The sequence below is a fragment of the Nomascus leucogenys genome, chromosome 2 (assembly GCF_006542625.1).
Source record: "Nomascus leucogenys isolate Asia chromosome 2, Asia_NLE_v1, whole genome shotgun sequence".
NCBI lineage: Eukaryota > Metazoa > Chordata > Mammalia > Primates > Hylobatidae > Nomascus > Nomascus leucogenys.
Genome location: NC_044382.1, coordinates 103196754 through 103224163, shown reverse-complemented (window position 1 = coordinate 103224163; position 27410 = coordinate 103196754). Strand labels below are relative to the sequence as shown.

Here is a 27410-nt window from a genome sequence, read left to right as displayed (position 1 = left end):
TATTATGGCAAAGTAGTAATTCAAATCATAGGGCAAAAATTGTGTGAAACTGTATTTCATCAATAATTCATCAATAATTTGATGAGCAGTTTTATTTCTTTCGGGAAGCACTTAGAAATGTACCTTTAATTACGGAAACAGAAAATGTTGATCAAATAGATCTAAAATTGAGTTTTGATCTAATCAATTCGGACAGTATCACAGATAACCATAAAGTTCAAGAAATGCATCAGAAAAAGAGCTGTACTCCAAAACAAAGCACAGCTGGGATATCAGCATCACTTACGGGAACTCTGGCAGCCCTTCGACTTGTTTTTGTTTAGTACCATTCAGCATTAGTAAGGCTCTCTGAGAGTCAAAACAAGGCCGCTGTCCTATTTTCTTTGATATCTGAATCTTTCCAGACCCAAGCACACCAGTTTTCCCCAAGGCTGGTAAATAGGAATATACCTGTTAAAAAATAATATTGCATTATTTTCTCAACTACAAAAATAGCAGTAAAGAGAAATTATTTGATTCATTTCACTATTACATTTAGTTATATTTTCTTGGTTGCATCACTATGGTCGCCACTGTATCTTGGTTGAACATAATAAAATATTAAGAAAACTAGCTTTGTGTCAAAGTCAATACCATGTGAACAAGCAGAAAAATATCTTCTTAAAAGTAATTATTTTTTTCTAATTCAATTTTGATCCTCGTTTAGGAAAGCTCTTTTGATTAGTCTTATGCCCAACATGTATGATTCATTTGCATATTTTATATGCATGATTTACGTCAACTGGTATTTTGTAATTTCCATTTTGATAATGCCTTTTTTCAACAGAAAAAAAAATAAGGAATAAAAACATCCTTAAAGGATTGTTGCAAAACAGAATTTGACTAATCTGACCAATATACGTATTTCGCATTTCATTAAAAAATTCCTAGAGCTACTGGATATTAATATCTAAAGATAGCCAAAATAAAACTGGAAAACTTTAAATCAAATGTAGCTTATATGCATAATATTTTGCTTTCTAAATACCATTTAGAATTTTGTTGGGTCTTGTTCTTTCCAAAATAACCTCAAGTAGGAATTTTATTAGGAAACAAGGATTTTTTACTTTTCTATGATCAACCCTTAGCTATGCTCAAAAGTAATTAAAATTTCTTTTTCCTTTCCTTTCTTTTCTTTTTTTTTTTGTTGTTGTAGTTGAGACAGGGTCTTAGTGTGCCACCTAGGCTAGAGTACAGTGGTTATCACAGGTCACTGCTGCCTCGACCTCCTGGGATTAAGGATCCTCCCACCTCAGCCTCCCGAGTAGCTGGGACCACAGGCATGTGCCACCATGTCCAGCTAATTTAACTTTTTTTGAGAGACAGAGTCTTGCTATGTTGCCCAGGCTGGTCTCGAACTCCTGGGCTCAAGGGATCCTCCTGCCTCAGCTTCCAAAAGTGTTAGAATTATAGGCAGGGGCCATCATGCTCGGCCTTAAAATTTCTATTTGGTGATTACCTTCCCCCCACTGCCCCAGAGAAGGGGTCTCACTATGTTGTCCAGGATGGAATGCAGTGGCTATGCACAAGTGCAACCATAACACACTACAGCTTCGAATTCTGGGGCTCAAGCAATCCTCCCGCCTCAGTCTCCTGAGTAGCTGGAACTACAGGCACTCACCTACAGGCACTCAGCACTGCTGCTGGCTTTCATTACTCTATTTTGAGATAGAAATATACTAGCTTTTATACAGAACTGAAATATTTATGAATTAATATATTCTGCCTACTTACTTGAAATAACTAAGAATTTTTTAAAATTGAGTTTGTGGGCCGGGTGTGGTGGCTCACGCTTGCAATCCCAGCACTTTGGGAGGCCGAGGCAGGCAGATCACCAGATCACAAGATCAGGAGATCGAGACCCCGTCTCTACTAAAAATACAAAAAAATTAGCCAGGTGTGGTGGTGGGCACCTGTAGTCCAGCTACTCGGGAGGCTGAGGCAGGAGAATGGCATGAACCCGGGAGGCGGAGCGTACAGCAAGCTGAGATTGCGCCACTGCACTCCAGCCTGGGCGACAGAACGAGACTCCGTCTCAAAATAAATACATAAATAAATAAATAAAGTTTGTGAACTCACTTCTTGAAAATGTAAAGAACCAGAATAGAGAGGTGCTTACCATTTTCTGAAGAGAGAGTGGCTCAGAAGAAACACTGCCAGAGCTCTGTAGACACAACTTTTTAAAGACTGCCTCTGCAACGAACATTTGAAGCCAGGAGGAGGAAAAGGAGCAAATGAAAATCTCTAATTCTTGTGAAGAAAAGTCTGGAGAACATAAGGTAAGTCGATACAGTTATTGCTGTATCTTATACAATTTTTTCCATAGGCTATTTCCTTAGTGAAGTTTATTCTGTCAAATGAGAGCTCCTGCACCTATTAGATTCATCCACACGATTTTAATCCACAAAAAAATAGGTCATATCCCTATTCTTGACTTTTAAGAGAAAATATTTAATGGCACATGTTCTCACACTTGAAAAAAACAATCATTAGGTTTCATTATTTCAGATACAAGTCTTGAAATTACATATATACAGATTAGGTAATATATGAATATATAGAGGGGATTTTATTTATCACTATACTTTCCAACTACCATTAAAGATCTCTTCCCACAATAGGGATGCTTCTTTGAAAAATCAGTAATTAGTTTTTAAATGAACATACAAGTATTTAATTTGCAATGATCAGTACTGAGTTGATAGGAAGAAAGTAGACTGCTTCCTATGACAACACCCATGAATCTTATCACTGCAGAAAAGGAGGAAAGGCACAAGGTAAAGAAGAAAAACAAGAAACAAGAGCATATATAAAGAAGAAAAACATGAAACAGGAGCATGTATGAAGAAGAAAAACATGAAACAAGAGCACGTATAAAGACTTCCTCAGAAGTCTGCATCCACTCTACTATGGGGGATGGTGGATAAATTTTTTTTTTTTTTTTTTTTTTTTTTTTGAGACGGAGTCTCGCTCTGTTGCTCAGGCTGGAGTGCAGCGGTGCGATCTCGGCTCACTGCAACCTCCGCCTCCCAGGTTCAAGCATTCTCCTGCCTCAGCCTCCCAAGTAGCTGGGACTACAGGCACGTGCCAGATGGTGGATAATTTTAAATGATGAAACAAAAAACAAGAAAACATCAAGAGCCTCAAATCTCTTCTACAAAACCTCAAGAACTTCAATAAGAAGAAAATGCATAAATATACCCATGAATTGGAAGTGATAAAGGAGTGACTATTTCCCATGTGATCTATTTAATATTATAAACTATTAATATTCTCCATGTAACACAATGAAAATGCAACAAAATGATAATGAAAGAATAAATAAGACCAACCAAGAGGATATCAAGAGCTAAAATTACAAACAACATAAAAAAGTTGTGTTATTATACAATAAGGCAGATTAACTATAAATACTGGAAGAAGAATAAGTCAATACAATTAGCAAAATAAACATAATAAACAGCAGAAGAGAAGAATTAAAATTATAAGCATTAAGTTAAAATATAGTTTTAAAATCAGACAATGATAAACTTAATAGCAGTATAAGGCGTAAAAGCTGGCCTCTCTATTCAGGGGTGGAATTCTTTCAGGGTGAAGAGAATGCAGACACCCAGTCAATGTCCTGCTCACATGCCTTCATAAAAGGCTGGGGCTCTAGTGTCTTGTAGTCCTTGACCCTTGACTCTAATTTTCAATAGTGGATGCAAGAAGTAAGGGAGGATTTGCTCTCAGGTAACATTTGGTAATTTCTGGTTGCCACATTGGGGAAAGGGATGCTATTGGCATCTAGTGGGCAAAAGCCCAGGATGCTGCAACACACAGGACAGCCCCAACAACAAATAATTATCCAGCCCAAAACATAATCAGTACACAGGCTGAGAAACTTGCCTTGACTAAAGAGATCTGATGCCCTTGCCTTGTGGCAGCTTGTCATAAGAAGTGTTTAAACCTTTGGGCAAATGGCTTCAGGTCAGATGTTAACCAGATACAACTAACCCCAAACAGATATATTATCACTGAATTTAGATAATCCCTTCCAATATGGCCTCTACAGAGATACTTTTTTTTTTTTTTTGAGACAGAGTCTTGCTCTATTGCCCAGGCTGGAGTGCAGTGGCACGATCTCGGCTCACTGCAACCTCCACCTTCCAGGTTCACACCATTCTCCTGCCTCAGCCTCCCGAGTAGCTGGGACTACAGGTGCTTGCCACCACGCCCAGCTAATTTTTTGTATTTTTAGTAGAGACGGGGTTTCACCATGTTAGCCAGGATGGTCTCGATCTCCTGACCCTGTGATCGGCCTGCCTTGGCCTCCCAAAGTGCTGGGATTACAGGCGTGAGCCACCGCGCCTGGCCGAGATACAATTTTTATGAGTTGGAAAGGAGAAAATTACTTACAACCCGTTCTCTGTTATCTAAAAATGTACAAGCAGTAAACTGAAGGATAAGAATCAAAAGATAATTTGAACATTTAATCTCTAATTATATACATTAAAAACCCTATCTATCATCACAGAGTGTACTGCAACCAATTGATCTCTTAACATAAGAACTCTAGACAGAGGCAAAAGCAAAGCAGAAATAACTTGTAGAGTTCAAAAGAGTTGATCTCACATTGAAATTTACAAATGGAATTATTTATCTAATAAGGATCACATCTGATGGGCTTATAGAAATAAGGAATACAAAGTATTAATATGACAGATCGACATATTACCAGGTCACAAAGTCAAGGGGAATAAAAAATAATAGATGAACAAGAGAACACAAGAAAATTAGCCCGTGGACTGTAATACCTTTAAGGGAAGGGTCATACTTGTAGCCCTTACAGTATATAGGTCATTAATCTGTACAGAGTAAACATTTAGTATTTGACAGATGAATGAATGAACAGTTAGCAGATACCAATAACTCATGATAGAGAGCGAAGCCGGGACAATCTTTTTAAATCAAGTTAATGAGATAATGCTACTCCCTTGTTTCAATAGCTTCTAACTCCTTAACAAGGCTTACAAATTCCTACACAAACTCCCTTAACCCTTCTTTGGCCTTATTCTGGCCTCTCTTCCCATCAGCCAGGCACCAGAAGGTGTCAAACAGGCCTTCTTTCCTATTCAGAGTTTTGGTAAATGTTTCCTTCTGACTAAAACAATCTGCCCTGTCAAACTTCTACTTATTCTTCATGTTCTGCATTCCATGGTCATACAGTATAAAAGTTCACCAATCTCAACACCTAGTTTTTCCTGTTCAGAGCACTTATTTTAAATGACATATTTATATTAACTTAATTACAGTTTATCTCTCTTAAAGTTCAAAAAAAAAAAAAACAAAAAAAACAAACCACAAGGACCATGTTTTGTTTCCTTCTTCCACTGTATAGAAAAGTGTTTAGCTCAATGCCTGGTAGAATGCCAATAAAATTTTGCTGAATAAACAAAGAGAACAGAAACATTTTGGCTGAGAATTAGTAATGATACATAAACATTTATATTTAGGAAAAAGGTCTGAAGCATGGAAAGAAATTAAGAGATAACAAAGCAAAAGTGAATAAAGGTTTAGAAAAAGTATTTATCAGGCAATAATAATGTAATCTGAGAAAGGCAAAGGAAATTTATTAAAGTTCTCCAAAGATATGGAAAAAAAAAAAAACTATAGTAAATTTTGATGACATCTTCTTTCCCACTGAAACAACTGGAGAAGAAATATGTTTAAGTCAGGATTGGCAAACTATGGTGTGCTGCCTGTTTTTATGAATAAAGTTTTACTGGAACACAGCCATGCTGTCTGTTTATGTATTGTGTGTGGTTGCTTTCTTACTACAACTGCAAAGTTGAGTGGCAGGGAGAGACTGTAGGGCCTAAAAAGCCAGTAACATTTACTCTCTGGTACTTAACATTTAACAAACTTTGTTAATCTGTAGTTTAAGCCACCACATGAGGAATTTCAATTAGGCATAAAAAAGAAATTTCAGATAATTTGAGCTTAAAATACAGAAAAGAAAATTTCTGTCCAAAGTGTTTAGAAACAACATAGAGTGGCATCTATATGGAACTGATGAACATGAGATCTGATGGAAAAAATTTTATTTATCTTCTAAAATATCTGTTGCCTTAATTCTTGACAAAACAATTATAAACTAAAAATTATACTAAACTGAAATGAATTTGGTAGATGTGAATCTGAGTAGTATCACAGTATGAATTTTGTACTTCTGAACTAGGAAAAATCAGAACATCCAGTTTACCATAATTGAGAAAGATGGACCTATACCTTCAACTGGAAGTTACATAACAGTGAAATTATAACATCTTTACTAATGACTTAGGAAAAGCAAAAGATAGTAACTGAGTAGAAGAATAATGCAAAATAAATGATTTTTTTTTTTTTTTAAAGAAAGGAATATCCGCAGAGAAAAGAAATGAGGGAAAAAAAGAGGCGGCAGACAATGAATTTCAAAATTCATCAAAATATAAACAAAATGGACATTATTACAACACTCCAGAATTTTGATTCTGTGTGTGACTAACATGAGCTTAAACTCAACCTTAGTGTTACTGCTATAATCCTGTTGATGGATTATTTTGCTCCCAAAGATCTATTAATATATTTGATCACTAACATTCAAAACTTCAGATGAAATTTAAATTGTCACTATTGAAGTGTTTTTAAGCCTTTTTCTTTACCTTTCTCCAAATGTATACGTGTGCACACGCATGCGTGCACACACACACACGCACACACATGCACAGCTGGTTGCTTAGCCTTCAAATTTGGTTATAGCTAGGCAATTTAAAAGTTTTAAACATTATTTTTTGTTGTTGAGAAGAGCCTCACTCTGTCCCCCAGGCTGGAGGCTACTGGTTTATGATAAAATGTTCACTGAATTTCTGTCTCTTGACAAAGGTTAAACATCAGCCTGCACTAACAGAAAAGAAAAAAACTAGACAGAAAATAGAAAAATATTAATTTGAACCATTTTTAGAAATACATGTTTAAAACTTTTGGCTGGGCGCAGTGGTTCACACCTGTAATCCCAGCACCTGGGAAGCTGAAGTGGGCAGATCACCTGAGGTCTGGAGTTTGAGACCAGCCTTGCAAACATGGTGAAACCCCCATCTCTACTAAAAATACAAAAAGTTAGCCAGGCTTGGTGGCATATACCTATAATCGCAGCTACTTGGGAGGCTGAGGCACAAGAATCACTTGAACCGGGGAGGCAGAGATTGCAGTGAGCCGAGATCATGCCACTGCACTCCAGCCTGGGCGACAGAGTAAGACTCTGTCTCAAAAAAAAGACAAAAGAAAAAATGTTTAAAACTTTTAAACTGCCTAGCTATAACCAAATTTGAAGCCTAAGCAACCAACTGCGTGTGTGTGCACATGCACATGTGTACATTTTGAGAAAAGTAAAGAAAAAGACTTAAAAATACTTTTCAATAGTGACAATTTAAGTCTCATCGAAAGTTTTGAATGTTAGTGATCAAATATATTAATAGATCTTTGGGAGCAAAATAATCTGTTGACAGGATCATAATAGTAACACTAAGGTTCAGTTTAAGTTCATGTTACTCACAGAATCAAAGTTCTAGGTTTTACACTTGTCATGTAAAAACTGAAAATAACATTGGATAACAATGTCCTACTTTAAAGTGAAGAGAAATTCAGAGTATTAGTGAAGAAAGCATTGAAGCAAATGTATAACAGGTAGTAGAATCCTTTTAATACAAGGCTCATTATTTCATGCATTTGGCTAAACTATAAGATAAATTATAATTCCTTAAGGGCAATTACTATGTATTGGAAACAAGACATATAACTATCCTGATAATCTCTAAAGCCACTGCTAATCCTCTACTAGGTCTCCAAACTCAAATTTCATTAAGGAATGAAAACAGGAAATTCTGTTAGTCAAATGCTTAGTTCCCATTCTAGCAAATAATGCCAGAATTCTGTTTTCTGAAAAGGATAAAAACCACTAAACTACCTAGTAGGAATGGTGGGAAAGAAATGTAAGAAAGGGTTCTGTAGGAAGATTGAATGTTAGCTAAGAAATGTTAAAGTCATGCAACAAAGGACAGCTAGTCCACAAGAGGAACTGTAATCACCCCCTCAGCTCAATGAAAAAGAAAAAAAGAAAAGAGATAAAATGCTTTAGATAAAAATCTTCTAACTTTGGTAGTATAAAAAGAGAACTCTCTCTGCAGAGGGCATCATAGAATAAATCCTGAACCCAGTTATAACCTGGATTCCTATTCTGAAGTCTCTCTTCAAAGTATTAAAGTGATTGACGGCATACTGAAGAATTTTCTTTATATAAAATCAAGATACACTGAAACACATGTGTAGCAGAGTACTTATTTGGCAGTTTAAAATATCAAGTATATAAAAGTATATAAAAATCATCTTTTATAGCTAAAACCACAAAAAAACTTACTTGGTTTAAAATGTATTCATTTAGGAATTAAGGATCACAGAAATAAAGAAATAAAGAAAAAAAGGGAAGGATGGGCAAAGACTCTTCCTAAACTGGCTATGGAGTTTGGGAATCTACATAAGGTCTTTATGGAAGCCTTCTTCAGTCTAGAGGCCCAAAGAATTGGGTAGAACTTTTCACCTTGTGAAATGAGTTCTGTCATCATATTTCTTAAATAACACTCTTCCTCCCTTTATTTTAGGGGAGACTTTAAAATAGGTAATGGGGAGAAAAGAAGAGTGAAAAAAATTATCCATATAAATTACTTGTTTGCTTCATCCATGTTCATTTCTTGTTAGAGCACCAGACTCAATGGGGAAAAAATGGTAGCAAGTTGTTTTTTTTTTTTTTCTTTTTTTCTAAAGGAGACAGGGTCTTGCTCTGTCACCCAGGCTGGAGTGCAGTGGCACAATCATGGCTCCCTGCAGCCTTGGACTCCTGGGCTCAAGGGATCCTCCCACTTCAGCCTCCAGAGTAGCTGGGACTACTGGCATACACTACCACGCCGAACAAATTTTTAAATTTTTTTTTTAAAGACAGAGTCTTGCTATGTTGCACAGGCTGGTCTCAAACTCCTGGGCTCAAGAGATCCTCCCACCTCGGCTTCCCAAAGTAGGTTGGGATTAAAGGTGTGAGCCACTGCACCAGGCAAAATAATTATATTTGAATAATAAATGTATGTAGGGGGAAGGCTCCTGTAATGTTTAGAGGAAAATAAGAATGCAAAATTACATATATAGTATGAAAAATGCTTACAAATACCAGAAAGACATTAAAAAGTTAACAGCAGTTACCTGTGTAGGAACAATATGGGTACTTTAAATCTTCCTCTTTATACTGTCTCTGTGTGTGTCTATGTGAACATGTACCCATAACTATTTTAAGGAAAGCTTCAAATGAACATATGTTAAAGCTTACAGACTGCTTAAAAGAAATTCAAAACTAATTTCCAGAATGGGTCTGAAAAAAACAGAACATAGACAACTTACCATCACACGAAAGAGAAATATAACTTCCTAAGTCATCAGACATGTGTCGCATCACATTTTTACCCATCTTAAGACCAAGGAAAATCCAATAATCTATTGCTGCTCCAAGAATTCCAGCCAATAAGTAAGCTAGTTCATGTTTGAAGACCTAACATTAAGATACAAAAAAATTACTAAAATATATTACAATATTGAATTTCTGTTAGTATTTATTTTGAATACTTTTTGAGGGGCAAAACATAGCTATTTAAAAATACAGGGTATGTAATGATAAAAGGTATTCTTAAGAACCCTAGCTAACTAATTCTCTCCCCTCCATCTCTCTCTCTCTCCACATGACAAGAGTTAATAAAGCAAATTTTCCAAGGACCTACAACTTAACAGTTTAGAATAAACTTTAATTTTATCCAATGCTATCAAGTTTGTTAGGAAATAATTCCATTAAAATAATGAGAAAATACCTGGTTTTTGTAGATTTTTATAAATAGGAGAGATATGACTATAAAAGATAGATTTATCTACCCCCACTGTTTATATACAGAATTATTCTTTACATTTCTCTATGACATTTTCCAGAAAGACTTGAGAAACCCAATGAATAAAAGTTCTAGTAAACAAGATTATTCATTTGCTATAATATACAGATTCAAATTTTTATTATTTAATTATATATCAAATACTAATTACCCAACTTAGAGATGTAGAGATCAGTTTTAAAAGTATATCATTGGCCGGGCACGGCACGGTGGCTCACGCCTGTAATCCCAGCACTTTGGGAGGCCAAGGTGGGAGGATCACAAGGTCAGGAGATCGAGACCATCCTGGCTAACACGGTGAAAGCCTGTCTCTACTAAAAATACAAAAAGTTAGCTGGGCATGGTGGCGGGCGCCTGTAGTCCCAGCTACTCGTGAGGCTGAGGCAGGAGAATGGCGTGAACCTGGGAGGCGGAGCTTGCAGTGAGAGGAGATTGTGCCACTGCACTCCAGCCTGGGTGACAGAGACTCCGTCTCAAAAAAAAAAAAAAAAGCATATCATTTTATATGATTACTTTTATAATAAACATCATTAAATTCTTATAAGAAATGTAACAAGGCATACAAACCTTCTAAGTGTGCTTTACCCTAATGTTTGAAAGTATTTTTCTAATCTCTAAAATTCAGTAGAAGCTATGAAGATGAAGAAGTGTGAAAATAAAGTTTTAAAAACACCTTTTATTGAAATATAAACACTTTTTCAAAGCATTAAAACCAGCTGAAATTCTTATGTTCTTGTTATTTGCTGTCCAGGCATGTTGGATATGTAGGAAAAAAAAATCACTAAATTAATAGTTGGGTAAAAGGCATATGAAAACGTTTTAATAAATGCTACAGTAATAGATTACAACTATGTTCTGCCATCTAATTTCTTTCTCATTAATCCCATATTAGGCATATATTATGCTTAAATAACATAATATATAACATAACATTGTTCATGTATAAAAGTTAAGATTACAGTATAAAAGGATCTAAGAACCTGATCTACAACTAATAGATCTAATATTACTAATAACCTAATCTATTATCACAATATTTATTAAAACCTTTTCACATGCCTTTTACCCAACTGTTTTGTGATTTTTTTCACATATCCGACAAGCCTAGACGACAAATAACAGGAACACAGGAATTTCAGCTGGTTTTAATGTTTTGAAAAAATGTTTATATTTAAATCAAAGGTGTTTTTAAAATATTATTTTCATACTTTGTCTTCATAGCTTACGTGGAATTTTAGGGATTAGAACAGTAAGTTTTATATAAAAGGCACTTCCAAATCAGGTTCTTGGATCCTTTCATACTATAATCTAAACTAACACACTCATAAACAGTATGTTATTATGTTACATATTACGGAATAAATTATGTGTATTTCAGTGTTATTAGAGTTATATATTACACACCAAACTAGCACATATTATGCCTAATATGGGATTAGTGAGAAAGAAATCCCTAGCACTCTGAACCCTCAGTGACTACTGGATTTGTTTCTCCTGCCCTCAGATAAGAAATTTCTTATATGTATATTCAATATTTCATTGGGATATCATTCCATATCTAATAGCTCTAGCTAGCAGATAAATGATGTCAAAACCAAAGTTCAATTTTTGGTTTATTGTGCAAACATAAGCAAATGGTCCAGCAGCACACACAACCAGCTTGCCAGAACAGTGTTTATGGAAGGAAAACAGTCAGGACCAGTAGCATGTGTGCAGGTCCTCTGTTGTCCTATGACATCAGGGGCAGTATACTGCATTCGTGTAGGGCTAGACATTAGAATCTAGGAGAGAGACCCTCAAGTGTGGGCTGAGGAGATTTTTAAAAGCTGCATGATTAAGAAAGTGGTGTCCTTCTTCTGACATGATCAGGGACCAAGATAGCCAGCCAGATCCTAGCAGGTGAGTCTTCACAGGTGGCTGTCAATCCCACCCAGTCTCCTGCCTTGATAGGAGAGCTGAGTTTAAGCCTTGCAGTTGCGGCTATATGGCATGGGAAACTAGCAGCAGGTCTGACCACATCAGTAGCACCAACACCTCCCCTGGTGTGATTGGCAGGACTAGGGTCTAGTGCTAGTCTCCAGAAAACACTGCAAGAAATCAACTCCATTCTTTGTAAAGCCAGTATCTTGCTTGATCACTCTGAGCAATTTAGTTAATCCTTACTTCTCACTGTTATCAAGAGAATATAAAACAGAACAGTGAAAATATATATTTAAACTAGTAAATTGATTATGTCCATATGCACATATGCATCCACAAAATGTTCCTTCCAACATAATATGTATCTGAGTATCAGCAGTGACAGTATCAGGAAAGAAGAGGTTGGTAAATTTTGATTTCTGAAAGTATTCTCCATCTCAAGGGTATAGTAAATCAAGATCACTTTAGACCACCCAGGCTTTAAGACTCTGGGCAGGAAAGAAGGATGTTAGCCCACAGAGTGAAGCCTTATATAAAAACACAATCCAACTTTCCATCAACCAAAAACAACATTTAAAAAAAAAAAAAAATCAACCAGTTGGGACTTTCCCTCTTTCCTTATATAAATATGTGGTACATATAGTTAAAATCACAATAGAATATTAATATATTGCTTAATATTAAATTTACCTTGATATTAATGTTATTAAACAGAGGTAAGAGGTCTTGCAGTGATTTTGAGGAATAACTATAGCTTTTTTACCATGATAAAAAAGATGCTGAGAAAGTTATTCTTGTTTTCATGTCATTAGCTAAACACGCACACTACTACATAGCCATTAATAGTAAGTTTTTATATGAAAAGACACTTTCAATTCAGGTTCTTAGATCCTTTTATACCATAATCTTAACTATCACACTCATAATAATAATAGGGCCAAGACAGTGTGCTATGGACTATACTCACTGTCACTTTAACAACGATGCTATTCCTTCCAGTATAGTGGATATATAAGCTTTAGAAATAGATTAGTAAGAAAATAGTAAATAAATCATCAAAGGAAAGCAGCTTTCTTGGAATACTGAAATATCTGTTAAAGCTGACAGAAGAGAACATGAATACCCTAAGAATTAACAAAGAAATAAAAGGTAGACAAGATTTCCATATATGATATATATTTACCTTTGAATTCCTTTCTAATATGTTAAACTCTATTACCAGACATTCTGTCAATACGGTTCTATATCATCTGCCAGTAGAGACAACTTCTAGTTTATAAAATTGGCAATCTTCCAAAACTTGACTAATCTGTAATGTAGAACAAACTAGCATCTTGGCCTTCTGACTCCCAGGTTAGGGATTTCCACGATATCCCACTGTAATATGTGACAAACTACTCTGTTGGAAAGATGCAAACATAAAGCACACACTGTGCCTCTTCCCGTTTTAAACACTGGCATTTGAAACATGAGAAAGTGTGGTGCAGTGGAGACTTGGCCTCTAGTCAAGGCTTTGCCCTAACAAGCTGTGACACCTTGAATAAGTTGTTTAAACTCTTTATCAACTTTCTTATCTATTAATATAAACTAGCTTACATTTCTACCTATGTTGTAGAATTATCAATAGCACTTAAGAACATCTCAAAGAAAAGTGGGACTAGTAAAAATTGCACCTCCTCCATAACCTTGACACAGCCCACCTCTGCTCTTTGCCAAGGAAAGCCCAACACTTTCTCAGATTAATGACAATGAAATTCACTGCCATTGTGTCACTCTGCAATACTTGCTGATTGACATTATGACAAAACAATATTAGCATAAACTGAGGACTTCTGTTTAGCTAATGACTTAAATTGAATACTTCAACTCAGCAAATCAAGAAACAAATGCTTTACAGTACAGAAAATGATGTCTGTGAACATGCATGGAATTCTTGAAACTGGAAACTGCCAAAAAGATTTAATTAAGTACAAGAATGAATTCTAGCAGAAAGGTAATACAATTTTTAAAAAGCAGTTTTATATCAATTTAAGCAATTCAAATGTTAAATAAAATATTAACTTGCAAAATTTAAAACCAGTTCTCATATCACAATGCTACAATTTATTGCAGACTGCTTCACAAATATGTTGCTTTTATTTATAAGTTTGAACAAAAATCTTCCAAGTTAAATATGTATAAATCTGTTACTATTTACATCAGAGCTTCTTAAGTAATTTCTTATCTGTGATAGTCCTTTGAAGACTTAGTAAAATTGTGACATCATTTTATTGTTTTAAGTTATAAATGAGCAATTTCATTTATGTAATCAAATGAATGAAAAAAAGAAATGTTCTATAATGAAGAAATATTTTCTATCCTTAATGATTGCATTGTATAAAAAGTGAATAAAATGACAGATGGTAATTTATAAAGATGCTATCAGCTTTAGCTTAAAAGTGCTATACTTAACTGGCAATGAGGTGTAAATAGTAGTCCTATTTGGGTATTTTCAATTTCTGTAATTTGCAAAATCATACTTTCTTTTAAATCAGATACATGCATGAAACAGTGCCTACTCACCTGGTTATTGTTAAATAACAGGATTACTTGATCACAAAGAAGTCTAGCTATACTCACGAGCAATCTTCCCGTTTTAATGTTGATTTAGGAAAAAAAAAAAAATAGTACCTCAAAAAGAACTTTTATTTTCCTGCCTCAGACAACTAAACAGTATTTTTTAAAAAACCAGCAAAAACTTCTATTTCTAATGAAGGCCTAGGTAATTCAGATGAACCTTTTTTTTTTTTTAGAGACAAGGTCTCACTCTGTCACCCAGGCTGGAATGCAGCGGCGCAATCATAGCTCACTGCAGCCTCCAACTCCTGGGCTCAAGCAATCCTCCCAGGGCAGCCTCTCAAGTAGTTAAAACTAATATATGTGCACACCACTACATCTGTTTTATTTTTGGTTTTGTTTTGTGTTTTTGGTAGAGATGGGGGTCTCACTATGTTGCTCAGACTGGTCTTGAGCTCCTGGCCTCAAGCAATCCTTCCACTTCAGCTTATCAAAGTGCTGGGATTACAGGCAGGAACCACTGCACCTGGCCTCAATTGAACCCACTTAGAGAAGAAAACTAAAACTAAAAATGTTAAATGAAATACGCAAAACATTTCAGAAAAAAAAGAATAAATTATGAGGAACTGCTAGGCCAAGATCTAGTGAGGTACTCACGTGAGCTACTCAGATACCTGACTTTACCCTGAGGACTTTCACTGATTTTAAGGAAGAATCTAGAATACAGAACTGTAGTTTCTGGAGCAAGGGGAAGAAAAGATTAAAAAAAAAAAGTCATGGCCAAAACCTAATTGCTCATAGGATGAAAAAGTGAAGGGCTTCATCCTCATGGTAAGAGTGAATCAGAAGCAAAACTAAATGTATATGTAGCCCTTTACTTCATTTGAACTACCTAGAGTCCCCCAAACATAGACATTGGATTACAGTAGTCCTTAACTAGTGGTACACCCAGGCACTTGGCAGAAGTTCAACAGAAATTCTTTCTGGGGGAAGATATTCTGGTCTTTATCACATATTGTTTCTACAAATAACTTTTCAAATGCAATTTAAAAGCATATAGTGAATAACAAGCTTGCAAGAGAAAATAAAAAAGCACGAGAAGGAAACAGCAAAAACAACAACAGAAACAGACCCATAAAGACTTCAGATATGGAATAATCAAGTATAGATAATAAATGTCATTGCCATGTTAAAGACAAAAGAAAACCTTGAAACTCATAAAAACAAGTCATAGCTGTTTGGAACAGTTAAAAAGTCTTTTAACTGGAAAAAAATACAAAAAATTTAAATGCAATGGTCATGTTTAACAATATATTGGACACAGTTGAAGAAAGAACTAATGAACTAAAAACTGGATGAAAATACTATCCAGAATGTGGCAAGCATAGAAAAAAAATATCTATATGGGAGGGGGGAAGGAGGGAGAAAGAGAAGGAGAGGGGAAATGGTAGAGGGAGAGAAAGAGGGAGAGAGAAAGGGAGAGGGAGATATAAGGTGAAAAACACAAAGAATATGAAGAAAAGATATAACGTAAGTTTAATGGTAATTTAAAACGTAGAGAAGAGAAAATGGATCTGAGGAAGTATTTGACGAGGAACTACATAAGCATTTTTGTTAAGACAGAATAGACTTCATGGTAGTTTGATACCAGAGCTCTCCACCCTAACTACTATGCTTATGATCCCTGAAAAAGATATTACCTAACTAGCAGTTATAGGATCATAACTAGTAGTCATGATATATCAGTTATGAATAGTAAGTGTCATTAGCATACATAAAGTAGAAACTTACATAGGTGAGCAAATCAACAAAGTCGATTCAGAAGGATTGATTAAAACAATTATTAAGTTTGATCCAATCCAACAGAAAAAACACATTCTGGTTCCTCGTCTTATATGGAGCCAAAAAGAGAACTTCAGTAAATTTCAGAAAGCAGAAATTGCATTAGGTGCATTCTTTAACTATAATTCACTATTAGAAACTAACCAAAAAAAAAGCACAGCCAAACAAACAAAACCCATCTATCTAGAAATCTTAAAACACCTTTTAAAAATATCTCTTGGATCAAAGGGGGAAATCAAAATTAACAATAGCAAATACTTTGAAAAAAAAACAGAGCACTCTAGGTTAAAGTATCAAACTACGAAATGAATGTCAAGTGGAACTCAATAGGTAATTTATATTAAGTGGATGTATTAGAAATGAAGACTAAAAAGAAAAGAAGATTCAAGAAGATACAAGTAAAAAAAAAATTAAAAGAGCAGAAATGAATGATATAACGCAAAAAAGCAGATAATATAATTCCAAAGGGAGATCATACTGAAAAGGAAAAAGGTGACTAATATTTATTATGCAACCAAAATGTGCCACAGTTATGTTGCTATATACACTATTATCCTTGAGATGGATAATACACTAAAATCACTATATGTTAAATTTCTAATGACAGGCAAAATCGACTTATAAAGAAATATTTCAGAAAATAACTCAACATCAAAAAAGGTAGTTTTAAAATAATACTAATAAATATTAATATTTATTAGTAGTACCCCTCAAAAATTGTATGGATTGACTCATTTATTTTTAAATCTTAAGTTCTTCATGAATTAAATTGCACAAAAGTAAAAAAATCTAGAAAGGTAAGTAACTAGAGATTTCTTAGCAGTAACTATCAAATAATTCACTAGGTACTACATGCAAACGTGAGACGATGAAGGAACCAGTCTCCAAGGGCCTTTTACCTTAAAATTAGATAAACTAAATAGAAAACAATGATACATTTGGGTACATTTTAATTGTTTTCAAGTGATCCAAAGAATAAAGAGGAGAGGAAATGGTAAATAATTCAAAGTGCTTTTTCCATAGACTATTCATCTATAAATTAATCCTACTTACATCATTAGACTTGCATTTTTCCTTGTGAGAATATATAGTCCATTCCAAAAGCATATTTACTGGTTTGGTCAAAAGCCCAGAGGTTTCACTTCCTGACCAAAAAATTTCAAGAAGCATTGCCTTTCCTGTTATTTTCAGATTCTGAGAATCTGACCAGTCATACAACCTAATTAAAATATAAACAAAAAGTGTATCTTTAAGCCAATGTGACCATGACAATTACTTGACATCTCTCCTGTCAAAAAAAATGCTAGCAATTTTTGAACATAGATCATAAAATATAAAGATTATAACAATTATACTAAAGGACAAAATATAAACAATTGCCCCAGTTCAATAAAGTCACTGACAATGTATATATACACAGTAATCTATCTGCAAGTTTTAGAGCAGGAGCAAAACTTACCATTGTAGGCTCAGTGTTTAAAATTGGTGTAGTTTTTTACTTAGCATTCAATTACTAAAGAATTTTTTTTAAATCCTAAAAAATGAAAACACTCTTACCCATCCAAATGAACAGTGGAAGTGAACTGAGGAAATCTTTTAAAGGGGCATATAAACCTTCACTCCCACTGAGAATATCTGGAAATACGTTTTAAAAACAAATCTACCTTAAAATAGAAAACAAGGTGACTTTTTAGAAATATATTTACAATAATTGTAAAAAAAAATGGTGCATAAAAACAACAGAAATTTAGAAAAGTGTTATTTTTGCGATTAAAACTTACTTTTGACTCAGATGTTGTACTTCACTTTCAATTAAATTAAAGAAAAATTTGAGCAGCGTCAGGTGGAGCACCTTGGAGCCAATATTTTCTGAAATTTGATGACAAAAGCTTTCATTGAAAAGGCAAGACCTGAAAAACACGAACCCAACAATCTATAACATACAAGCAATTCACTAAGTCATTTGTGAACAAAATATTCTCCTTCTAGAATATTGCTGGAATTTTAATAAAATTTTCTTAAAATAGAAATTAAGTTCAACAAAATTTTATTAATACATTTCTTCCTTCAAAAATTAAACAATGTCAAATATCTCATGAGTACTTAATTCTTAATAAATAGATCAAATTTCTCAATTTTTCAAGTGATTATAATATTTAATGATTAGCAGGTACTCTCCCTTTGTGCTCTTTATTTCACTAATGAGAACAAAGAATTATAAATTTCATTAAGTTGGCCGGGTGCGGTGGCCCATGCTTGTAATCCCAGCACTTTGGGAGGCCGGGGCAGGCGGATCACGAAGTCAGGAGATCGAGACCACAGTGAAACCCTGTCTCTACTAAAAATACAAAAAATTAGCCGAGCGTGGTGGCGGGCGCCTGTAGTCCCAGCTACTCGGAGAGGCTGAGGCAGGAGAATGGTGTGAACCCGGGAGGCGGAGCTTGCAGTGAGCCGAGATTGCGCCACTGCACTCCAGCCTGGGCGACAGAGCAAGACTCCGTCTCAAAAAATAAATAAACAAACAAATAAATAAATAAATAAATAAATAAATAAATTTCATTAAGTCCTTTTGATTTAAATGACCAGCTAACCTCTCAATTTATAATACTCGCCAGAATCCTCCTCTTTCTTACCCAAGATTACTTTCTTTTTCATTAGTTAGTAAATGAAGATTATTTTGGGCTACTTTTTTTAGAGTTTTTAAAATTCATTATTTTATTTTCTATCTTCTAGAGCAGTCCTCTCCAACTGAACTTTCTGTGATGATGTATATGTTCTACTAGACACTTGAAATGTGGCTTATATACCCAAGGACCCACATTTTTAATTACTTAGTCTGAATAAAATTTAAATATAAATAGATATGGGTAGTGGCTACTGGGTCAGACAGCACACCTCTGTAATATATTTTTAAAGAGAATAGACGATTACTCAGAACTCTAGGATTTAAGAAATATTGTCTAAGTAACACTATTACAGTCTCACACCTTTCTTATTGATTATATCAACAATGCACTAATAACTTTCTACCTCCGTCTCCACTTTCCCTGTCTTCTTTTTTAATATAACATTCTCAGGAGAGTCCTTAGTAGCTGTAAATTTAACAATTTATTTAATATTCAATCTGTCTATAAGACCCTTCATGCCCACATAGTTAATCAGTCTTTCTGAAAACTGCCAGATAGAGAACTTACGTTTCTCTATGCATTATGGAATATTTCAAATATATACAAAAGTAGAGAGACTAGTATCACTTAGCTCATTTATATTCCTACCACTTCCCTAAGCACCTCCCCAGTACCCAATTATTTTGAAATGAAATCTGGGTATTTTTGTTTGTTTAAAAGTCTATTTTTAAGCTGCCCAAAATCTATCGCCTATAGCATCAATAAATTCATCCAAACCTTTATTAAGCACTTACATTCCAGGCATTATATTAGATATAAAGGATGGAGATATTTAAGACTGAACACCTTCTGTAAGAGGGAAGTTTAAAGAAAGAAAAACAAGACTGAGCACCTATCCTTAAGAAAGTCATAGGCCTGATGTGAGTGACAAACTTAAAGGAAAGGTCAAGAGTAAAAAAGTGGCAGCTAAATTGCATTTTAAGGGAAAACTATGGCTGAGCCTGGTGGACCATTCTTGTAATCCCAGCGCTTTGGGAGGACAAGGTAGGAGGATTGCTTGAGCCCAGGAATTTGAGACCAGCCTGGGCAACACAGGGAGACTTCACCTCTACAAAAAATTTAAAAATTAGTCATGTAGGCCTGGCACAGTAGCTCATGCCTGTAATCCCAGCACTTTGGGAAGTGGAGGTGGGTGGATCACCTAAGGTCAGGAGTTCGAGACCAGCCTGACCAACATGGTGAAACCCCAACTCTACCAAATACAAAAAAAAATCAGCAAGGTGTGGTGGCGCATGCCTGTAATCCCAGCTACTTGGGAGGCTGAGGCAGGATAATCACTTGATCCCGGGAGGCAGAGGTTGCAGTGAGCCGAGATCGCGCTACTGCACTCCAGCCTAGGCAACAGAGTGAAACTTCTTCTCAAAAAACAAACAAACAAACAAACTACAACCATAACAACAACAAAATTAGCCAGGTATGGTGGTGGGCACCTGTAGTCCCAGGTACTCAGGAGGCTGAGGCAGGAGGATGGCCTGAACCCAAGAGTTCAAGATTGCAGTGAGCTATGATCCCACCACTGCACTCTGTCCTTGGTGACAGTGAGATTCGAAAAAGAAAAGGAAAGGAAAGAAGAGAAAAGAAAAGGGAAAAAGGAAAGGAAGAAAAGTGAAGACAAGAGACAAACGAGAAGAGAGGAGAGAAAAGAGAAGACAGAAGAGAAGCGAAACGAAGCAGTCAGGCATGGTGGCTCATGCCTTTAAATCCTGGCACTTTGGGAGGCTGAGGCGGGCAGAAAGCTTGAGCTCAAGTGTTGGGAAACATGGTAAAACCCCATTTCTACAAAAAATACAAAACTAGCCAGGCGTGGGAGCACATGCCTATAGTCCCAGCTATTCAGGAGGCTGAGGCGGGAGGATAACCTGAGCCTGGGAGTTTCAGGCTGCAGTGAGCCGTGATCGTGCCATTGCACTCCAGTCTGGGCAAGAGTGTCTTAAAAAACAAAACAAACAAACAAACAAACAAACAAAACAAACTAGGAAATTCGGAAAACATAAGAGCAAAAGACAGGATATGAAAAATAACGATTGGACACATTCAGGAAAGTGGTGAAGATGAGAACTGAGACATATATAAAGGCTAACTCATGAAGGGTCTTATGTATTTCGCTAAGAAATCTGAACCATCTTCTATAGGTAGTTCAATGTATGTGAGTCAATGAAGGACTTTAATATGGGAAATGACAAGATCACTTTGGAAAGAGCATACTGGGGGGGTACTTTGGAAGAAAAATTAAAAGGAAAAAAAATAGACCCAAGATCAATAAAGCAGCTACTGCAATAGTTTATATAAGAAGAAATAGGAACTTTAAAATAAAGACAATTGACAGTGAAGAAAGGAATAGATTTGGAAATTATGAAGGATGTCAGCCACATAAACTCTATTTCCTCACATCATATACCCATGCTGGGCTTGTACTGTTGGGCTTGTACTTTTGTGCCAGTATTGTTTACATCTCAGTCACTTTCAAAGTGAAGGAACTGTTATTTAAATCATCTTTTTAATCCCTAAAATGTAGTACAGTGTCTGGCTCTCCATAAGTACTCAAGAATTTGTTAAAAGAATGAATAAATGCATGCTGGTTAACTGATTAGCTCACTTTAAATATATCACAACCAAGATGGTATGTATGTGAATCTTTATGATCTCAAAGAGCTAACCAGAGGTCTAGCCTTTGCATGGCTAGTCAGGTGTCCTTTCTCTACCATGAACCTCCTGAAACTGGATACTTAGATTAAAAAAAAAAAAAAAAAAGATCTTCCCAGCCAGGCGTGATGGTCCACTCCTATAATCCCAGCACCCAAAGTGCTCCCAAAGAGGCCAAGTCAGGCAGATCACTTGAGCCAGCAATTTGAGACCAGCCTGGCCAACATGGTAAAAGCCCATCTTTACTAAAAATGAAAAAATACAAAAATTAGCTGGACGTGGAGGCACATGCCTGTAATTCTAGCTACTTGGAAGGCTAAGACATAAGAATTGCTTGAGCCTGGGAGGCAGAGGTTACAGTGAGCCAAGATCAGGCCACTGCACTCCAGCCTGGGTGACAGAGTGAGACTCATGTCTCAAAAAAAAGAAAAGATCTTCCCAGAAGAATAAGGGTTATCAAATACAGTTATTTGAATAGCAAGGGGAAAACTTTTTCTGTTAGGAAGAAAGAAGGTGAAACAGAATTTCTGGAGACAATAACATCTGAAAGACAGAGGAAGGTCTAGGCAGTAACAGCATGTGCAGAAGCATGAAAGAGATGACATATTTAGGAAATATTAAGTTCTGTTTTAAAATTCAAATTTCTAGCTGAAAAAAATATAACTGAAGCCCTAAAATAGATACTATAGTTACAAATGTCTACACTTTTGGTGACAAAAACTGATGATATGCATATTCCATAAATTAATTTTCTTCATTTAAAAAACAATACGCAAATTTATATTTTGTTAAAAATAATAATGATTTGGCTTTCTAGTGAGTCCATTTCATGCATTCACTTTTTATTTTTTTTAGGAAACAGACTGAAAAACATGACCAATACAGATTTGCCTTTTCATAAGTTTTGCAATAAATACATATTTGTATTTGCAACAAAACTTTTCCAAAAGTAGAAAGATACTTCTTTCATCAGTATCTTAAAAAAATAATTAGCATAACAACTACTCAATGAAATGTAGCATCATCAAATGTGAAATTCCTTACCTGATAAGGACTTCTACTAAAGACCATGCTCCTTTCATACAAGTTGGACACTGAAACAACTCTAAATAATATCTTGACATGGCTGGAGACTTCCAAGGAGGATGCAGGTGAAGAAGAGCTGACAATATATGAAAGTATCGACCAGAAAATGTATCTATGTTATCCTATTATTTAAAAATAAACAAACAAATAAAACACTATAACTAAAAGTAGTTTGACTCGCTAATTCAGTCTAAAATCAAAACAGTAACCCTGGCCTAACTTTCTTTTTTGAGACGGAGTCTGGCTCTGTCACCCAGGCTGGAGTCCAGTGACACGATCTTGGCTCACCTCAACCTCTGCCTCCTGGGTTCAAGTGATTTTCCTGCCTCAGCCTCCTGAGTAGCTGGGACTACAGGCGTCCACCACCACGCCTGGCTAATTTTTGTATTTTTAGTACAGACGGGGTTTCACTATGTTGGCCAGGCTAGTCTCGAACTCCCGACCTTGTGATCTGCCCACCTCAGCCTCCCAAAGTGCTGGGATTACAGGTGTGAGCCACCACGCCCGGCCTAACCCTGGCCTAAGTTTCTTGCCAAATATATGTGTTTAGACAAAGGAGAGCAGATGGAAGCATCATGTTTAGCTAATTAAATAAAGCAACTGAGAGACAGGCACACTCTACATACAGCTGATACCTGAATAACAGGTTTTAACTGCATGGGTCCATTTACACATGAATTTTTTCCAATAAATGCAGCCTACCCTTCACATCCATAGGTTCTACATCTGTAACTAAATACAGTATTCTGTATTTGGGAGGCCTCGGCCTCTCAAAATGCTGGGATTACAGGTGTGAGCCACAGCACCTGGCCTAAGAAGTTTTAATTTCCTCACCTGTAAAATAAAGATAATTCCTGCCCTTGCTGCTGAATGAGATTATGTAGTTCAAAGAGGATGATATGTATGAATGTATCTTATTGGTTATTGTATTAATTATTTTCTGTTGCCTTCAGTAGTGAAGGAAATTTTTTTCCCCAGTATAGTAAGGGAAAATTTTACAATTACCTCTAAAAGAAAAACCTTTAAAAATACAGTATTCACAGGATGTAAAACCTTCGTATGTGGAGGGCTGACTTTTCCTGTAAGTGCAGGTTCTGAAGAACCAACTGCAGGACTTGATTATGTGCAGATTTCAGTATCCACAAAGGTCCTGAAACCAATATCCTGTGATAGCAAGGGATGACTCTATCTATACATTGGGTAATCCCGTCTATTAACACTACCTTAGATGGAATATACATTTTCCTTTTCACAATTATAGTGAGATTTAAGAGGTCTCAAATGTTACCTGAAAGGAACTAAAGGTAAGAAACTATTCATGCAACACGCCTACTTATCACCAACATAACATACCTGACAAAGCTTATGCCTGTTATGCTATCAAATTAGCACCTTGGTGAAGGGCATGATTAGAAACCTATCTTTAAATATTTGCTCCTATTGGTTTACACAGTTTGGGTATGTTCCCAGCATGGGCAACATAGCAAGACTCCATCTCTACAAAAAATTTAAAAATTAGCCAGGCATGGTGGCATGCGCCTACAGTCCCAGCTACTTGGGAGGCTGAAGCAGGGGGACTACTTGAGCCCAGGAAGTTGAGGCCACAATGAGCCATGATCACACCACTGCAGTCCAGCCTGGGCAACAGAGAAGGACCTTGTCTCTTTTTCTTTTTAAACAAAGAGTATGTTCATTATGTATACTATAAATAAAAATTATAATCATCAATGTACTAATGGAGTAATTTACCAAATGTAATTCTAGATCACCGTAATCTGAATTTTATATTCAATACTTTACTGCTGTGAGAATAATTAGATAACCTTTTTCCCCAAAACTAAATTATCTTAGAAATCCTGAGAAAATAATTAGCTAAAGCACTAAGAGTAGTACCTAGTATATAGCTGGAAAACAGAAGAGTAGTAATAAATGGGTACTGCATTAGTAAAATGAAGAAAAAAAAAACACTGAACAGGGAAAATAAACTGTAAACATACAAAAAGTGAGAAAATGTTCACATTTTAACATTCTTTGAAAAAAAGATCATAAATCCTTAAGACTGCTCTTACCTGTAGAACGTTCTCTAGGAGGGCATGAAGAACACATACGGGAGGGATATAATGTGCCTGCAAAGTGCAAAGTTCCTCAATTGCTTCTTTAAAAAACTGTCCTTCTATGAGGCTTTCAATTAAATTTAATACACCTCTGGGAAATTCAGCATTTTTAACCTGAGAAAGGAAAGATTCTATGATTCAGAGAAAAGAAAGATAAAATTTTGCAATCAAATCATGAATTAGTAAGAATTTATTATTTATTTATTTATCTGAGACGGAGTCTCACTCTGTTACCCAGGCTGGAATGCAGTGGTGCGATCTCGGCTCACTGCAACCTCCGTCTCCCAGGTTCAAGTGATTCTCCTGCCTTAGCCTCCTGAATAGCTGGGCCTACAGCTGTGTGCCACCATACCCAGCTAATTTTTGTATTCTTAGTAGAGACGGGGTTTCACCATGTTGGCCAGGCTGGTCTCGAACTCCTGACCTAAGGTGATCCACTTGCCTCGGCCTCCCAAAGTGCTGGGATTACAGGCATAAGCCACTGCGTCCGGCCTAGTAACAAATTTTAATTTCCTCATCTGTGAAATGAAGATAATTCCTGGCCTTGCTGCTGGATGAGACTATGTAGTTCAAAGACGATGATATGTATGAATGTATTTTATTACTTGTTATATTAGTTATTTTCTGTTGCCTTCAGTAGTAAGGGAAAATACTACCTCTAAAAGAAAACCTTTAACAGGAATTTGCAGTTTGGTTGATAAAAAAGAGAAAGCTACAACGACATAGTTCTTTAGGTGAAAAATTATTTTTTGGTTTTCTTTTAAACTTAAAAATGAACTCAGTCTGTTAAAATATCTTAAAAATGTTAAGATATATCATCAAGCACAAGCAATATTTGCAAAAAGTGAAAACTGATTGGGAGAATCATAAAATCACTCTGAGGTTGTGTATTTATATAACTCTAAGAGCTTCACAAAATACATTCCCCTTGGTCAAACTATTCTTAATAATAAAAGTAACTACTTTGAATAATTTGAGTCAAAAATACCCTAAAAGACTACATGGAATTAAAAAATCAAGTTTAGAAGAATACATAAGGAAACAAGGGCCTCAAGCCGGATTCCCTCCCTAATTTAACAATGGACTGGATATATGTATTGTAGGTTTGTTCTGTTCGCAAATGAAAGTATGTAAAATAAAGGTATCATTTTCTTTAAATAAAATACACTTTTGTAAATATCATACCAAAAAATTTTAATCTAAAAGTAGTCATTATGAAAGTTATGAAACATGAGAACAGAAATGTATATTTCACCTGTCATAAGCACAAGGTGTGTTTTTAACATTTGTGATCATTTTTTACTATTATATGGAAATTCTGGGGGGAGTTTTGACAGAATATTTTTACCATTTCTGATTACAGAAACTATATTTCTTTATTTGTGCATATAACACACTACCTTTTATTGTGCATACAACACATTACTTTTATTCAAAATAACTAATAATAACAAAACGCAAAACTTCTTCTTTGCCCCCATCACCAATGCTCCTCCAAGCCCCTTACCTCTACGTTGTACACTGGTTGTTTATCTATTCTAATGCAGTTATATCTGACAGCCTACAAAAGAGCAACCATATAATTAAAACAACATTTTAAGACTGAAAAATACATTTCGGCTTCCCCAAAACCTTGGAAAAACATATAAAACAGATCCAGGAACACATTAATAGCTATAATTAATATGATGCTCATATTTACTCAAACTAGCAACTTTTATTATTTTAGGGAACTCTCACGACTATGAGCATTTCTCTATTTTCTCCTTCTAAATTACAATAATTAAGTCATATTCACTTTGAAGATGTGAAGAGGTCCATTGTCCTTAGTGTCATAATTATTAGAAATATAAATGGGGAAAGCATTTTGTACAGGGGTACATAGGAGAAAAAAACGTCAGTTATGTTTGCTATATAACCATATGTCAAATCTTATTGTTTTAAAACACCTATAATTGCATATTTAAAAGATTATCCTCGAAAAATATCTGCAACAAATATAATAAAGAGATAATACCCTGAGGCTGGGCGCTGTGGCTCACACCTGTAATCCCAGCACTTTGGAAGGCCAAGCTGGACAGATCACCTGAGGTCAGGAGTTTGAGACCAGCCTGGCCAACAGGGCAAAACCCCGTCTCTATTAAATATACAAAAATTAGCCAGGCGCAGTGGCAGGCGCCTGTAATCCCAGCTACTCTCAGGAGGCTTAGGCAGAATTGCTTGAACCTGGGAAGCGCAGGTTGTAGTGAGCTGAGATTGCGCCACTGCACTCCAGTCTGGGCAACAGAGCTAGACCCTGTCTCCAAAAAAAAAAAAAAAAAAAAAAAAACCTGGAAGAAGGGGGCTTCAAGATGGCTGACTTTGAGGTGCTTGGCACTCAACTCTTCCATAAAGGACTAAAACAATGAGTAGATAATCACACACTGAACAGGGCATCTAAGAGAGAACATTACAATTCAAAAGTGGCAGGGAATCTCTGAGGCAAGCAAAGACAGAGAAGCAAAGCAGCTGGCTCAAATGGGACT

At 35.7% G+C, this 27410-nt stretch overlaps 1 protein-coding gene across 5 annotated transcripts in view; it reads right to left on the bottom strand.

Annotated features, from left to right (window-relative positions):
• The window catches only part of SLF1 (SMC5-SMC6 complex localization factor 1), a 92905-nt gene that overhangs the window by 25552 nt on the left and 39943 nt on the right, over nucleotides 1–27410 (bottom strand). For 4 of the 5 annotated variants that reach the window (XM_030816882.1, XM_030816886.1, XM_003261620.3 and 1 more), the window contains 8 exons: nucleotides 26393–26446; nucleotides 24841–24999; nucleotides 22730–22893; nucleotides 18137–18265; nucleotides 17409–17574; nucleotides 9502–9649; nucleotides 2159–2304; nucleotides 287–450 (listed from right to left, as the gene is read on the bottom strand). In XM_030816882.1, coding sequence (XP_030672742.1) covers nucleotides 287–450; nucleotides 2159–2304; nucleotides 9502–9649; nucleotides 17409–17574; nucleotides 18137–18265; nucleotides 22730–22893; nucleotides 24841–24999; nucleotides 26393–26446 — 1130 coding nt within the window. The remainder of the gene's footprint in view (nucleotides 1–286; nucleotides 451–2158; nucleotides 2305–9501; nucleotides 9650–17408; nucleotides 17575–18136; nucleotides 18266–22729; nucleotides 22894–24840; nucleotides 25000–26392; nucleotides 26447–27410) is intronic. The other variant, XM_030816895.1, reaches the window with a different exon arrangement.